The 17,472-nt window shown below is 38.9% G+C and overlaps 1 protein-coding gene across 1 annotated transcript; it reads right to left on the bottom strand.

Annotated features, from left to right (window-relative positions):
- Positions 1 to 286: 286 nt before the first annotated feature.
- Positions 287 to 17,371, bottom strand: TDP2 (tyrosyl-DNA phosphodiesterase 2). The gene is made up of 7 exons (XM_002816487.4): positions 17,073 to 17,371; positions 16,901 to 16,986; positions 8,917 to 9,090; positions 8,167 to 8,258; positions 4,736 to 4,854; positions 3,302 to 3,472; positions 287 to 1,379 (listed from the first exon to the last, which is right to left on the bottom strand). Exons 1-7 carry the CDS (start codon positions 17,325 to 17,327, stop codon positions 1,098 to 1,100), a joined length of 1,179 nt encoding a protein of 392 aa, XP_002816533.2. The 5' UTR covers positions 17,328 to 17,371; the 3' UTR covers positions 287 to 1,097.
- Positions 17,372 to 17,472: the final 101 nt, after the last annotated feature.

The following is a 17,472-nucleotide window of genomic DNA, read 5'->3' on the forward strand; positions in this document are numbered from 1 at the left end:
TGTCACTACAAAGAGAATATTATATATAAATGTCTTTTTTTAGGTGTTTAAATTTTGGCACTCCTGATATAAATAAGATTCTGTTACTTCTAATTATTCTCACTGGCTTTCTTTTTTTCAGACAAAGGAAGCAGATATATTCTTGGTAATTCTTGGTGGAGTGAGAAGCAAATGGAAATCTGTTTTCTTCTACACAAAGAGGAAGAAGCAGCAGTAGAGCCAGAAGCAGGAAGCAGATAAAAAATTTAATCTCATCATGGACACAAAAACATACTAAAACAAACCATAAACAAATAAAATTCTTTATTTAAATTTCTCTTGTGGGGAAAATATTTTTCTTTAAAGCACACTTAAAAGTAATTTGCATTTACTTCCTGTAAAGCACTTCCATTTTACAATTAGCAAAACTAAAAGGCTATGTCTCTTTATGCATTTATTTTTGTTAGAAAAATGTCCCACGGTGCTATCAAACTGATTTTAACCATCATCAAGCTTAACTTTGCCTCTGTTGACAACATGACTACAAACATGAATCAAAAAGGAGTCAAGGAATTTTAAGTCATAAGGTTTCAATTACAGCTTACCAATTATGTAATTAGCTGACAAAAATCAAGTCTGATGTAGAATAGCTGTCATCTACTTAACTGCAGATAATCATGGCATTTTCATTTAAGATGATCTGAACTTATGAAATAAAGGATCCAGTCCCAAGAACTCAATAATCTCTTATGTTTTCTTTTGAAGACTTATTTTAAATATTAACTATTTCAGTGCCTGAATGGAAAAATATAAACATTAGCTCAGAGACAATGTGGTACCTGTTTGGAATCCAGCTGGCAGCTATAAGCACCGTTAAAAACTCTGACAGGCTTTGTGCCCTTTTTATTAAATGGCCTCACATCCTGAACACAGGAATGTGTTCGTTTAAATAAACATTAATCTTTAATGTTGAATTCTGAAAACACAACCACAAATCATAGTTGGTTTTTCTGTGACAATGATCTAGTACATTATTTCCTCCACATCAAACCTACCTTTCCAGAAGGTGGAAACTGTATTTGCAAAAATCAGGACAAAACTCACATTTGAAAAGCATTTTACAATATTATATCTAAGTTGCACAGAAGACCCCAGTGATCACTAGGAAATCTACCACAGTCCAGTTTTTCTAATCCAAGAAGGTCCAAACTTTGGGGAACAATGTGTCCCTCTTCTGCGGCTGCTCTGAAAAATATTCGATCAAAACGAAGCTTACAAGCAGCAGTTATTCCAAGATTAGAGTTCATTTGTGTATCCCATGTATACTGGCAATGTTTAGGTTTGCCCAAAAACTCCCAGACATCCACAATGTTGTTGGGTAAACCACCACATCTGGTAACCTGAAAAGAAAAAGAATACTCTCTAAGATATACATAGCCTTTTCCCCACTAACTTAAAAAAAAAAAAAAAAAAAAAAAAGGTGTTTTTACTATTACCGTGCAAGAAATTATTAATGCAGAAATGCAAAACAACGAGATACATTATAAAAAGTACTATGCTGCGTAGTAGTATGTAATATAAAAATATCAAGACAGCCAGAGAGGTTTGGAATTTGCCCCTTCTCTTCTGCCATAAATAGGTTCCTAACTTTGGGTTTCAGATAAAACTCAGAAGGCTGAATATACATGGCCTGTTACTGCTGTTATCTGTTTTTAAAAACTGAACTCAAGTGAAAAGAAGGCAGAACTGCCACTCTACTTTAGTCTACAACTTTAGAAGTATAGCATTCATATGATCCAAAAATTTCAACTGCCTTCAGTTTTATTTGAAGTTTATTAATAATATTAATTCTGTTTGCTCATTCACACTCCAGGATTTAAAAAAATTGTTTGTGGTAAAATATACACAATATAAGATTTATCATTTTAACAAAATTTTTTTTTTTGAGGTGGGAGTCTCACTCTGTCACCCAGGATGGAGTGCAGTGGTGCAATCTCGGTTCACTGCAACTTCCACCTCCCAGGTTCAAGCAATTCTAGTGCCTCAGCCTCCTGCATAGCTGGGATCACAGGCATGTGCCACAATGCCCAGCTAATTTCTGTATTTTTAGTAGAGACGGAGTTTCACCGTGCTGGCCAGGCTGGTCTCGAACTCCTGGCCTCAAGTGATCTGCCCACCTTGGCCTCCCAAAGTGCTGGGATTACAGGCATGAGCCAGTGTGCCCAGCCATTTTAACAATTTTTAAGTGTACAGTGATGTAGCATTAAGTACATTCACATAGTTGTGCAACCATGACTATCATCCATCTCCAGAACCTTTTAATCTTCCCCAACTGAAACTCTGTACCAATTAAACACCAATTCCCCATTCCCTTATAGCCCTAGTACCTAAACACCATTCTACTTTCTGTCTCTATGAATTTGACCAGTTTAGGAAATTCATAAGAGGAATCATATAGTATCTTTTCCTTTTTGGATTGGCTTCATTCACTCAGCATAATGTCTTTAAGATTCACCCATATTGTAGCATGTGTCAAAGTTTCTTCATTTTAAGGGTGAATAATATTCCACTGTATACATATAGCACATTTTGTTTATTCATCTGTCAGTGATACTTGGGCTGCTTCCACCTTTTAGCTACTGTGAATAACACAGCTGTGAACATCCATGGGTAGACAAAATATATTCAAATCCCCGCTTTCACTTCTTTTGGATATTTATACCTAGGAGTGTAATTGATGCATCACATAGTAATTCTATGTTTAATTTTTTAAGGTCCTGAAAAATCCCACTGTGTCTCAACTGAGCTATAGGCAAGGAGAAAGAGACTTTGTTTCAGACCTGGAGATCTGGGCATGGTGGTGGCAGGAAAAGTGGGTAAAAAAGGCTAATAAAAGCCAAAAAAGAAAAAAGAAAAGGAAACCTCAGAAAAAAAGACAGTCAGGAACAATTATCATGGTCAAATCTTTCCATTGTTCTCATATTGCATCTAGGAATACTGCAAAGAAACAACCGTTTCTAAACTCTTCTAAAATCATTTTCTCTACCTTTCTTTCTAATCCTATATATATATATACGCACACACACACATATAGTTTAGTGTTGTCTATTTCTCATGCACATTTTTATTTTCCTCCAAAAAGAGCCCCTTCTTCCCCTAGGCATACAGCATAGGCTAAACAAATATTTGCTGAATTGCAAGGTCACTTAAGACATTTTGAGTGACTAAAGGTCCTAGTTTTAACAGCTTTGGTCAAAGGAACCTAAATTAGTCTCCATAGCAATAATCTGTCCTCAAACATCAAACTGACTTTGTCACTCACCTCTCGATCCCTTAGATTTGTATCTCCTGCAAATATAACTGTAGCTGACTCTGGAGCCTCTTGCATTTTCTTTAAAACCATTTTTAACTGATTCATTCGTTCCGCAGCATGCCCTCTGGTGCTCTCCAAATGGGATGTCATAAGGCAAAGCTCATTTCCTGACACACTCACCTGCAGCAGGACAAACAGTCATTAAAATTGTCCACTGACTATTAATACTGAACTTTAATAACAAAATCAGCAGATTGTTCTGTCAAATGGTATATATTTACTAAACTGAAACTGTAAAATCCGCACTATGCCTATCCCTCCGGATCAAAAGAAGTATTAAAGCACTAACCCTGTCCCCAAAGACGACAGTTTAACAAGCAAGACCTACCCCCAGATGTCACCTCCACTGTGAACCTTTCCCCAGTGTCCCCAGGCCATCAGCGGCTCCCTCCTCAATACATCTAAAGCATGCTGAACAGACTGTTTCAAAGCCCCCTAGGCTAAATTAAAAGGACAATTATTTCCCTCCTACAAAGCCGTAAGTCATTTGCAAAGCAGAGATGATTCTTATTTATTGCTGTATTATTAAGGGCCTGGCATACAGGTATTCCAAAAAAGTCAGTTAACTGAATGAATGAGAATCATTTACCATTTGCAATTAAGACACCAACAATGTACAATATATCATTATACTAAGTGCCTGCAGAATCAAGTCTAATTCTTTCATATTGGTCATTCATGCTCTTCTATAATCAGGAGCCTACCTACTTCTCAGCCTGTCACATTTGCCTCTCCATGGCTCCTACACTCAACTGAATAGAATGCTCATTCTTACTCATACATGTACACCTCTTGCAACTTGCAAAAGTTTGCTCATGGTGGTTTCTCTACTTGGACTCTTTTTAATGTCTATGTCTTACATATCTTTCAGGGTTCATTTCAAATACCATCTCCTCTATAAAACTCTCACTAAACAATCTGGCTAAAAGTCATCTCTCCTTTCTCTAAACTTCCACACATCATTTATAGCTCTCCTGTGGCACTTATGCCTTTCTTATGTTTTAGTTACTATATATACACTCTCCCTTACTAATCTATATACTATATGAGAGCAAGATCTATTTTCATTTTTGTAAGTCTCATAGAGTACAATATAGCAGCATGTATAGAGTAGAAAGTAAAAACATTACTTTAGGAAGCAAATGTGGAACGTTAGCAAACTCACAAATATTCTTAAGAAAACAATAGACTGAGAATTCTATCTGCATTTAAAGTTTATGTAAAAACTTAATTTTAGAAAGTGTTAAAGACTATCTAAAAGAATCTACATGTGTGAAGCAAATTTTTCTCTAAAGGCAATGGTTTTAAAAAGAATAATAACACAAAACTATGAAAAAATCCATTCTTTTTTTATAAAACACTCAATTTTTAAACATTACTCACATGCACACATAAAAGGTTTCTCATCATTTTGGTACTTGGAAAAGGAATAATCTCTTGGCTTTTTAATTTCACTCTTGATTTCTTCAACATGATAGCTGTGAAATACCCTTCTTCATGACCTACAAATGTTTGTGGAAAATAATTCAGGCTGAGAAGGTCAAAGTTATTTTCAGTTTACTGCAAGTTTGCCTACTGAAGAATTTTACAGCAAACAGGTAACAGATATTTACATGGATCTAAATCTTTAAAGTAAACTACTATTTCAAAATAGTTCATCATGGCCAAACGAGTCTACCTCCTCTCTCCCAAATTTTAACTAGAAGCTTAGAAGAAATAAAACAAAACAAAAAAAGACCAGGCACAGTGGCTCACGCCTGTAATCCCAGCACTTTGGGAGGCCAAGGTGGGCGGATCACCTGAGGTCGGGAGTTTGAGACCAGCCTGACCAACATGGAGAAACCCCATTTCTACTAAAAATACAAAATCAGCCGGGCGTGGTGGCACATGCCTGTTATCCCAGCTACTCAGGAGGCTGAGGCAGGAGAATCACTTGAACCTGGGAGGCGGAGGTTGCGGTGAGCCGAGATTGTGCCATTGCACTCCAGCCTAGACAACAAGAGTGAAAATCCGTCTCAAAATAAATAAATAAATAAAAATGGAAAAAAAAAAAAAGTAAACAAGTGCCAAAAAATAATGCTGCCGATATCAGATGAGAAAATTTGAGAAATTTCTGAAAGACACAGAGTAGATGAGACGAACTGTGGCCAACTGATATCCACTTACTACTTCTCATACTAGAAGTTCCAGAAAAATTATAGTAAATGAATAAAAATCTAGAAAGATATAAACCTGCAAGAACAGAAAATAGGAGTAGAGGCCATGAATGAAAGCTTCCAATAGTTTTTCAGAAAACAGAAAACAGATGGAGAAGTGGTAACTGGTTTATCAAAATAGAAGGAAACCACTTGAGTGACTGTAGCAGAGAACCAGAGACAGGAAGCAAGCAGATTTGTTCCACCAAAATCTGGAAACAGTGCTTGAACATAAAGGTACTACAAAAGGTAAGGTGCTGAGCTAAAAAGAGGAGGGCCAGTTCAAGGTCTGGATATGGGGTTAAACAACTCCCAGGTTTCCTCAACTCTGCAGAGCTAAGTGGCTGTCCCTCTATTAACAGGAGACTAGAGTTTTACAGAGAACTAAATTTTAGAGGCTCCAGAGTCACCAGCCACATGGAGGGGCATGTGTGTTAGCCCAGGGCTGATAGGCGAATGGGTTGAACACTGATTAAGTAAAGTGTGCCTACTCAGCTCCCTTCCCCTGACCTGCTTCCAGAAGGTAGGCAAAACAAGCACACCACCCCAGCCCCAACACCCAGAAGGCAGAAAGCTAAATAATTCTTTTTTGGAGAAACAAAATGGCCTCAGATTAAAGGCCTGTATATACCAACACACTGACAATTGTGGGTCTCCCTCAAATGAATAAGCAGTTTGCTCCACAATCAATCCCTCACCCCTCTCCAGTAAGGTAAACTACTTAGCCTTGCTCAGGCATACTAAACTGTAATCAACATTTTAGTGTTTGGTGTTTAAATGTGAACCAAAAGCCAAGGATCCCTACATATTTAAGGAACAGGTCTAACATGACATGATGGATACTGATGTGACATAACATAATCAAAATAAAAAGAAGGAAATAAAAACAATTCAGGGAAAGAGATTAAAACCTAAAACAAACAAAAAACAAAAAAGATACTGTATCCATAAACCAAGAAAAGTATGCCATAAAAAAGATATTCAGTGAACAGGAGGCCTAGGAAATTAAAATAATGCTATCTAAAAGTCAAGATAGTTGCCAAGAAAGTAGAACAAACAGTCAATAGAGTTAGGAGAATAAGAGAAAGTTAAGAAAATTCAAGGATAAACCCAGAAAGTCCACCGTTTAACAGAGGGAGTTCAGAAAAACGGGAGGAGTAAAAAAACTATAAGGGAGGAAAGAAGAGACAGGGAGGAATGGACAGAGAAATAATGAAAATAATGAAAGGAGAGGCGAGGGGAATGGTGGGAGGGAGGGAGAGAGAAAAGGATTTTCCACAACTAAGGTTTTCCATATATTAAAATTCCACAGATTAAAAGTTCTCACCAAGCATTCAGTACAATAGATTTTAAAAAGACCTAAAGAACATGAGGGTTAAAAAGAAGACCCTCAAAGCTTCCAGAGAGTAGGGAAAAAGAAAAGAATAAGAATTAGAATGGCATCAGCCTTATCACCCATCATCAATAACGGAAACTAGAAGACACTGAAGAATGCCTTCAGAATTCTGAAGGAAAACATCTATTTACCCAGATACCTATCTTCAGCCAAACTATCAAGAACTACAAAGCTACAACACAGACATTTTCAAATACGCTGAGATTCAAAAACTTCACTATCCACGCACTATTTCTTAGAAATTAATTAGAGAAGGTGCTCCAATAAAATAAGGAAGTAAACCAAGAAGGAAGCATGGGAATCAGAAATCCTAAAAGAATCCCCAAGAGAATACAAAAAAGTTCCATAAAGAGAGACACACATAGACTGAGAGAGAACCCTCTCCTTAGAAATAATCGATTAAGGAGTCAATTGAAATTAAAAATCACATACTATATAAAAATGAAAGTCAAAGAAAACACTATACAGTTGACACTTGAACAACACAAGTGAACTTCAAGGGTCCACTTATACAGATATTTTTTCAATAAATACGGTCGGTCCTCTGTATCTGTGGGTTCTGCATCCACAACCAAATGCGGGTTGAAAATACAGTCTTCCCAGGATGTGAAACCTGCAGAAATGGAGTGCTCACATATAGATGGGTTCTGCAGAGCAGACTGAGGAAACTGAGTTATGTGCGAATTTTGGTATCCATCGAGGAACCCTAGAACCAATCCCCTGGGAATACCAAGGAAAGACTGTATATGAAAATCATGAGATGTGGCCAAAGTAGTATTTTAAATATATTTAGCAAAAACAAAATAGATGGAAAATTTAAAAACTAAATTACTCAGGGCAAAAAAAGTGCAAAAAGAACAACAAAATAAATAAGGAATTATAAAATAAAGACTTTTTGAAAAAGCATAACCACAATGTGATTATTTCAGTTAAAACTTTTAACAACTGAATTTCACCAAAAAGGTGTTCAGTTTCTCAAATTTTAGTAATTTATATTTTCCTGAAAAATCATCCATTTCCTTTTCACTTATTAACCTTTTCACACTATTAAGTTGTATAAAATATTCTCCTATAATTCTTGTAGTATCCTGTGTCTTGCTTATTTTTCTCAAACTTATTTATTTGTGCTTTTTCCTCTCTATGTCCCAATAGACCAACTTTGATTTATCTCTTTCACTGATGTTTTTCAAAGAAAAGACAAGTTGAATAACAAAAATTGTTACCTGTAATAATCTCATAATTACTTGAACTCTTCTTTAGGTAGCTATAATATGGGGGAATAACTTCCTGTAGAAATATCACATCTGGGCTGTACCTAATGAAAAACATCAATTTATGACAAATACCAAGTATACCATTTCATTTTCAGCTACCCAAATGAAGGAAATCTCACAACATACCAAAAACAAAAAATCCTCTAGAGCACCTAATATTGAGTGTTTACACTGATCTTTGATAACTATAAAATGAGAAAGATGTCTGCTATTTATTAATGTAGTACTATAACAAACATATCAAAAAGAACTAGAAAAACTGACAATAGAAACCACCATATTGAGAGACTTCAATGGTCCTACACACTAAGAGATGCTTTCAATGTTTCTTTCAATCCTCTTGAAGCAGTTATTATCCACAATGAAGAAAACTGTCCAGAGAACTTAAGTGATTTGCCCAAGGTCATAGAGCCAGTATGGGGCACAAATAGATCTTTTTGGTAGTTTTAATTTCATGTAGTTACGATAAACAAAGTTTAAGAAGAAAACAGTACTAAAAAGGTTCTAACAAAAATTAGTGTTCCCTCTTTGCTGCAGCCTGCAATCCTGCTCTCAGAGGCAATCACCTCAATTCTTTCAGATGTTTCTTCTCAGAGCTGGACATTGAACTTAGGTTTAATTCTAAAGCCCACAACCTTGAACTGTTACTTTGTACATACATAAGACACATTACTACTAAATAGAAGTGATAATACTTACAAAGCTAAGTAGGAACACACCCCTCGAGCCCTCTCTGACAGATTGTTTAGATCTAATCCATCAATATTCCAGGTAATGAGAGAGAACATGCTGCCATTTTCTTGCTGAGTATCTTTAGATGGGCTGATTTTAGAAGTGGTGGAATCAGTTGTTTCTTCATTGGTTAGGTCAACACTGGCAAGATCAGAATAAAACACAGCTTTGCAAATAATCTATAAATTGATTACGAATTATTTTGTATCTGTAGCCCTCATTTTACAGACAAATATTAAAAGAGCCCTAAAAGTGACACTGTCCTTACAGGGTTAACAAGAATTGCATGCCAGGTTCTAGACAGAAATATAATTAAGCATTAATCACGCTGCTCTTTGGCCTACTTCTTTGTAACAGAAAGTCATCCCACAGCCCTATATACTGACGACTTGCATCCCCATTACTCCTGTGGGTAGGATCTCTGACATCAGAATCATAAGGCTTTTGTTTAAGAATTGCTTAAGATGTTTTTCAGATGCTGAATTTCAGCAGAAAGCTGACATCAACCAGTCTGAAGACACCCCCAGAAGAACCGAATCAGCATGAGAATGCAGTTTCTTCATCTCTAGATCCCATGACTTCATCACTGCACTCTGACCAATCAACAATCCTCACACCTTGGTCCACTCCAAACCTCTTTAAGTCTCAAGCTCCAAACTTCTCAAGGAGAATCTGAAGTTTCCTCCAGTCCCCTGGTTTGGCGGCCTTCCAATTACAATTTTTTTTCTGCTGCAACCCTTGGTGTCTCAGGGTATTGACTTGCAAGCTGTACCTCAACCACCTAGGGCACATGTCCACAAGGTAGTCAGGACCTCCTGAGGGTGTGTCATGGGTGCGTCCTTAACCTTGGCAAAATAAACCTTCTAAATTGATTTAGACCTGTCTCAGATACTTTCGGGTTCACAGATAGATTCTTATTGTACTGTCCAAATGTTTGCTCACTTAGGCAGTTATAGACAACTTAATATCCTTCAATGACATGTGTCACTAGAATAATTGTATAAACTATGATCCCAAATTAGACTCAGAAACGTAGGATTTCTAAATCTTTTTGGAATCTTTTAAAATCATGTTAAATAAGATCTCACTGTGGCCGATAAATAGGAACTGCAAGTTCTTTGCTACTCCCCTCTTTGAGTGATGAAACCTAATGCCCCTCCCCTTTGAATCTGGACCTTAGTGGCTTGCTTACCACAGGGAAAGAATATTCTGGGACTTTTGAGGTTTGGCCTTAAGATAATCTGCCACTTCCATTCAAGGCTTTTGGAACACTCCCTCCAGGAACCCTGGAACTGCCATGTAAAAAGTCCAACCACCCTGAGACTGCCATGCTGGAAAGGACATATGTATGTGTTCCAGTCCATAGTCTTGACTCCACCATCTGCTCCCCCAGCCAATACCCCAGACATATGAGTGGAGGGACAAACTTTATTAAAAGGTTAACTCCTAAGCATTTATAAACTATTCATGAATTTTAAAAATAGGTGTTTGAATTTATAATTTTAATGCCAACATTTTAACTTTTCTCCTATACACCATTCACTCAGATTCCTCAAATATTAACATTTTACTTACTTAACATTTACTTGCTTTATTCTTTTTATTCTGAATCATTTGTTTAAATATTTTTGTATTATTTCCTAAACACGAAGACATGCTTACATATACAGTTATGTACCACATTTGGAGAAGCAGGTCATTAGGTGGATTTCATCATTATGCAAACATCATAGAGAGAATCTACTCAAACCTAGACGGTATAACCTCCTACACACCTAGGCTATATGGTCTAGCCTATGGCTCCTAGGCTACAAACCTGTACAGCATGCTACTATACTGGATACTGTAGGCAACTGTAACACAATGGCACTTATTTGTGTATCTAAAAATACCTAATATAGAAAAGGTATAGCAAAAATATAGTAATATAATCTTATGGGATCATCTTCATTTATGCAGTTTGTTGTCAACTGAGATGTGGTTATGTGGTGCATAACAGTATACTCTAGTATGATCATCAAGTCAGAAGGTTATCATTGATCTAAGTTTTTCTTATTGCCTCCTATGGCTAGATTTAATAATATCTAAAGACCTAGTCCGATCTTGCCAAATTGTGCTACTAGTGTCCTAATCCAGCATCACGTTATATTTAGATGGCATGTCTCTTTTAATATTCTTTAATCCAGAACAGTTTTTCAGTCTTTGTCTCTCATGACTCTGACATTTTTGAAGAGTACAGGCCATTTATCTTACAGAATGTCCTTCAGATTGGGCTTATGTTTTCCTATTATCTGATTCAGATTATGCATTTTTCGGCAGGAATGTCACAGAAGTGATAGTATGTCCTCCGCAATGCATCATATCAAGCATCTGATATGGAGCTGTCCCATTCCTGGTGATCTTAGCTTTGATCACTTGGTTAAAGTGTTGTTAACCAGATTTCTCTACTACAAAGTTATAATTTTCCTCATCATAGTAAGTATTTTGTGGGAAAGTACTTTGTGATTATGTAAATATGCTGTTGTTCACTGAACTTTTCTACTAGTTTTAGCATCTGTTGATGATATCTACCTGAAATAATTATCAATATGGCAGTTCCCAAATGAAGATTTTTTTCTAATTCCTCATGCCTTCCACATTTAATAGATGGAGTTCTACTGTAAGGAAAAATGTTCCCTTCTCTCTTGGACAACTGTATTTATATCAGTATGTGTTTTTTTTTATGGATTGTAATCTACTCCTACCAAGCATCCTGTTGCTTGGATTATACCAGATTTCATGGGGAATGAGGGTAGGCAGCTTTTAAGCTAGGTCTTGTGCCCTTCTGGCACGTCCCCAACATTTTCTGGGCACCTCCTTACTTTCTAACACCACAGATATCATAGGCTTATCTTGTACTTTTTTTGCCCCTACTCTGGAATCAGTCATTTCTTTTTAACTTCTTTTTAAATTTTTACATTAAGCCCCTTTCATTCTATGAAATCAGTCATTTCTGAAAAGCCCTTGTTCCTTTCCATGAAGAATGGTATTTAGAGGCCATGATCTGGGTGCTAGATGAACTTAATGTCAATTTTGTAGCATAAAATATTTTGACTTGTCTTCCCTTTACATAAAAATAACCTTCAAGAGCATAAAAAAAAAAGTGCAAAACTTTCTTTTGTGAATTTCATCCTACCCAAAAGTTCTCCTATTAAACAATGAGCTAATATTAGACTTTTTTTCAACGTCTTACTGTGGGGGAAAGAAAGAGAGATCAGACTGTTACCATGTATATGTAGAAAGAGAAAGACGTAAGAAACTCCATTTTGATCTGTACTAAGAAAAATTCTTCTGTCTTGAGATGCTGTTAATCTGTAACCCTAGCCTCAACCCTGTCCTCGCCGAAACGTGCTGTATTGACTCAAGGTTTAATGGATTTAGGGCTGTGCAGGATGTGCTTTGTTAAAATTGTGTTTGCAGGCAGTATGCTTGGTAAAAGTCATCGCTATTCTCCATTCTCAAGTACCCAGGGACACAATGCACTGTGGAAGGCCGCAGGGACCTCTGCCCAAGAAAGCCTGGGTGTTGTCCAAGGTTTCCCCCCGCTGCCACAGCCTGAGATAATGGCCTCGTGGGAAGAGAAAGACCTGACCGTCCCCCAGCCCGACACCCGAAAAGGGTCTGTGTTGAGGAGGATTAGTGAAAGAAGAAGGCCTCTTTGCAGTTAAGACAAGAGGAAGGCATCTGTCTCCTGCTCGTCCCTGGGAATGGAATGTCTCGGTATAAAACCCGATAGTACGTTCTATTTACTTGGATAGGAGAAAACCGCCTTATGGCTGGAGGTGAGACATGCTGGTGGCAATACTGCTCTTTATTCACTGAGATGTTTGTGTAAAGTCAAACATAAACCTGGCCTATGTGCACATCCAGGCACAGCACCTTTCCTTAAACTTATTTATGACACAGAGTCCTCTGCTCACGTTTTCCTGCTGACCCCACCATTACCCTCTAGTCCTGTCACATCCCCCTCACCAAGATGGTAGAGACAGTGATCAATAAATACTGAGGGAACTCAGAGACCAGTGCCGGCGCAGATCGTCCGTATGCTAAGCGCCGGTCCCCTGGGCCCACTTTTCTTCCTCTATACTTTGTCTCTCTGTCTTATTTCTTTTCTCAGTCTCTTGTCCCACCTGATGAGAAATACCCACAGGTATGGAGGGGCTGGCCCCCTTCATCTTACCACTAGAGAGAAAAAGCCAAGTGATTCCATGCCTGATCAAAGATGTTATTTCCTTTTTATGAAAAGCATTAAAACCAGAAAGGAGAAATTATTAGCTCTTTATTTCTGTCAAATCTTCTGTTTCATAATTGAATTTAAAAATATATATACTATCATAGACAAAGGTGTTTGTTAACCACATTAGGCCCCTTACCTATCCGGCACACACACCTTTTTTTCCAAGTTTAAAGATGTCCAACTATAACTCAATCTACCTCATAAAACTGTAAACACAACCCCTACTTTCCTCAACGGGTGGACTGTCAGAGGTGATGTATGGGGAGAGCATGATGGTGTCATTAGTCATAGCTTATACTTACTGAGCTCTACATGCCAGGCACAATTCCAAGTGTTTTACATCTATTAGCTCACTTAATCCTTACAACAATCCCATGAGGAAGGGGTTGCACAGATTAAGAAACTGAGGCAGAGAGAGGTTACACAGTTACTAAATAGCACAAGTAGACTTAGAACCATATTACTATCCCCACTGCACAAAGAAATTGAGACAGAGGTTACACAGTTACTAAATAGCACAGATGGACTTAGAACCTTTGCATTTTGGCTCCAGAGTCCATGCTCTTATTCACTATGGCCTCCTTTCCTCCTCTAGTTTCATTGTAATCCAATTCCATATTGATATAGTTTGGATGTTCGTGCCCTCCAAATCTCATGTTGAGATATAATCTGTAATGTTGGTAGTGGGGTCCAGTGGGAGGTGTTTGGGTCATGGGGACAGATCCTTCATTAATGTCTTGGTGCTATCTTCACGATACTGAGTTCTTGCAAGATCTGGTTGTTTAAAAGTATGTGGCAACACCCCACCCCCTTGCTCCTGTGCTGTCCATGTGATACCTGGGCTCCCCCTTCCCTTCTGCCATGATTGAAATCTTCCTGAGGCCCAGCAGAGGCTGGGGCCATGCTTCCAGCAGAGCCTGTAGAACTGTTAGCCAATTAAATCCCTTTTCTTTATAAATTACCCAGTCTCAGGTATTTATAGCAACACAAGAATCTAATACAAATATCTCTGCAATTTATGCAACACCCACAATATTTAATATTTAATGCAGCAAGAAAAACCAGGCAACTGTATTAAAAATTTCCTTTTGGAAAAATGAAAAGGGAAATAAACTCTAAAATATTGCTGTACAGAAATACTAAGGGAACAGAAAGGGACTGGCAAACTTTAGGGGCATGATTTGTTGACTTCATTCCTAAGCAGAGGAGGAAGAGCTTTTGTCAGTGTATCTGGTGTCTTAGATTTTATGTGTTAGGCCAGTGCTCCTCAATTTTAAATCACCTGGAGATCTTGTCAAAATACAGATTCTGATTCAGTAGGTCTCTGTGAGACCTAAGATTCTGCATGTCTAACAAATTCCCGAGTAGCAGTGGCACGCTGCTGGTCCAGAGTCCACACTCTAAGTAACAAGGCTCTGGGACATGGGCTGTCAATGCTGGCTCTGCATTAGAATTACCTGCACAGCTAATAAAAAAAAAAAAAGTCAATGAGGAATAATGGGCCCCACTCAAGACTAATTAAATTAGAATCTCTGTTTTTTTTTTAATTCCCCAGATAATTCCAATATGCAGCTAAGATTCAGCATAGCTGTTTTAAGAGGATTTCCCTTGTCTCTCATCAGAGACACTAAAGATAGATTCTAATGTAGGGGGCTAAATCACTTTAGTGTTCAATTTCAATTTTTGTTGATATCCCAGGAATTCACTCCAGAATTGAGATTCCTGTGCCATTCATTTAAGACAGCCAATGCCCTTGCTCAGCAGGGTTGAGTTTTTCTGGTCATAAAATCTTCCAATTTTTTTTTCCTTTCATTTTTGCTAAAGCCAACATCAAAAATCTAACCAGGTCACACTCTGAATGCACAGGCCTTAGAAACACGCTGAAGTTTGCCCCTTCCCCATTTTTCTCTCTTCAGCAAACTAAACTTTAAAACCTCACTCTCATTCATACTTGACCTGAGTTCTGAGAGACAAGAGACCACAGCCTTATCAACACCTTTGCTTGTTTTTGCCAATTTACCATTCTGGGCTAAGAGAATCCTAACAGCCATGACACCATTGCTCAGCTTGATCCGCATCTTTTCTGAGGGCCTATTCCAGGAAATCCACTTATTTTGTTACTATTTATTGGTTACAATATAGTTTGTTGCAACCAACAGACATTAACTCAGGTTGGTTTGACCAAAACAGGAGAATTTATAAGGAAACAAACATGCCACAGAGCCTGGTACAGAAATACAGCCATGTTTAAGGAAGGGCAGTTAAGGGCTTTCTCTCAATCCTACACTTCAACTTCCCTCTGCTTCACTGTCTCTCTGCAGACCTCTGTTTTCAGCTTCTCTGTACACAAAAAAAGATATGTATGAATCCTCACAGGTGCTAAGTTAACTTGTTACAGTTCCAGCTCCATAGGAAGACTCAGACTTGACTCTCTTGGTCCTAATTCTGAAGCCAGGGAGAGGATCTGACTGGCCAGTTTGAGCTAGGCAAACACCTCCTAGTCCAACTTGCTCTGGTTAGTAAAACGGCAGCCAGAGACAAATCACTGTGGGTGAGTAGACAATTCCCCAACAAGAGGCGAGACAGAGAAAGGAACCTAATGAAAATATCTTATCACATCTGTAAGCCAGTGTAGCTGAAAAGACCAAAGGGAAAATACAGTCTCCACTATGAACAGTCAATTTTACAGGTTGTACATATAGCTGGGAGAATTTTATACATTCAGTAAATATTTATTGGGAGCTTATTACGTGTCAAATGTTGTGTCAGACTTTGGGAAATTAACAATGTACAAAACAGATACTCCTTACTAGATGTGCAGTCTAGTAGGAGACAAAATAATGAACAGCAATTATAATAGGGACTAAGTTATTATAACAGGGGTCATGTAGGATGCTATAAGAGTACCTAAAAGGGGAACCTTACCCAGACTTAGGACATCAGGAAAAGCTTCCTAGAGATAAATCATGTCTCAGCTTGGGCCTTTAAGACAAATATTAGCAAGGAAGGAAAAAGAAAAAAATTCCAGACACAGGTAATAAAGATCTTTACGAAGTTTCAAAGACAGGAGAAAATGACCAGCTGGAAAAAAGTAAAAGTTGATAGGCCTGGAACCTGGAAAGGCAGGTTCTAAGTTATGGAGCCAAATAGTAGAGGGCCTCGTAAGGCAGCTACACTTTTTAAGAGCCGTAGTGCAGGAACTGGAGAGGGGCACTGAAATAACAGGAGTAGGTGTGCATTAAAAAAAATAACAACAACAACAACAAACCTATTATTCTGGCTGGCCAGCCTAGGGCCTAGAATAAATAAACAATACAGGAAGCAAGGAGACTTCCAAGTTGCCATTCTTCCATAGAAGATTTAGCCTTCCTTCATTTGTTTCAAACCTCTCGCTTACTTATTTCCTATCATTTGAGTTAAACATTACATTTCCATTTTTTCCTCCCTGGACTCCAAATCACGTTCGAAGTGACAGTCTGGGGGAGTGTTAGATCCGCTGCTGGGGCGCATCTCCGCGCAGCAGCAGCAACGCAAGCCCTGCTCCTCTGGCTACGCAGCTTGAAGATCTGCCTCAGCATCGTCCGCCCAGCTCCACGGCAGGTCCCGGGACGCGCAGGGCTACCTGGTATCAAACTGCCTCCGTCCGGACTGGCTCCCGCTCCCCTCATCACTTACTAGGTCTTGGGCTCAGAGATGGTTTCAGGGCGGCGTTCCAAGGCGCTCTCCTCCACCGGAGGCTCCAAGTAGGAGTTCAGAGCCCTCTGAAAAACAAAGGCACAAGGGATGAGGTTTGTGCGCTCCACCGACCTAGGTAATGGAGCGGGAAGTGAGGACAGCAAAAGCGTACTTCCATCTCCCAGTCGTTCTCGGCCAGGAAGCACTGAGCCACAGCGGTATCGCAGCTCGCGACCGAGGCAAACTCCACACACAGAAGTCGCCGCTTCTTCACCTCGGGCTCGCCCTCTTCCTCCGCCGCCTCCCTCCCGCCCTCCAGGAAACTCCCCAACTCCATCTTCTTGCCGCCTCTGCACCGCCCCTTTAAGCGGAACAGTAGGCCAACACGCGGCTCTGCGCAGGCGCCTGTGCCATGGCGCTTCCGCATCAACCGCCCGGCGGGGAAATGCGTTCCGCTCTCCGAGAATTGATGCAGCTGCGTCGCAAGCGAGCCGCCGGGGCGGTGGGGGTGAAGCGCGCACGCGCGCTTGGTCACAAGGGTGCTGGGAACGTCAGTGAGCAAATCGCGGACC

Source organism: Pongo abelii, chromosome 5 (assembly GCF_028885655.2).
Source record: "Pongo abelii isolate AG06213 chromosome 5, NHGRI_mPonAbe1-v2.0_pri, whole genome shotgun sequence".
NCBI classification, from domain to species: Eukaryota; Metazoa; Chordata; class Mammalia; order Primates; family Hominidae; genus Pongo; species Pongo abelii.

Bases quoted from the DNA above. Each gene is read 5' to 3' on its own strand.
- TDP2 (XM_002816487.4), bottom strand. From the start codon at position 17,327: ATGCGGAAGCGCCATGGCACAGGCGCCTGCGCAGAGCCGCGTGTTGGC. The intron at 8,259-8,916 runs GTAAGTATTATC...GTTTTTCATTAG, and splicing joins GTGTGTTCCTACTTAGCTTT to GTACAGCCCAGATGTGATAT. The intron at 4,855-8,166 runs GTAACAATTTTT...AAACATTTGTAG, and splicing joins TAATTATGAGATTATTACAG to GTCATGAAGAAGGGTATTTC.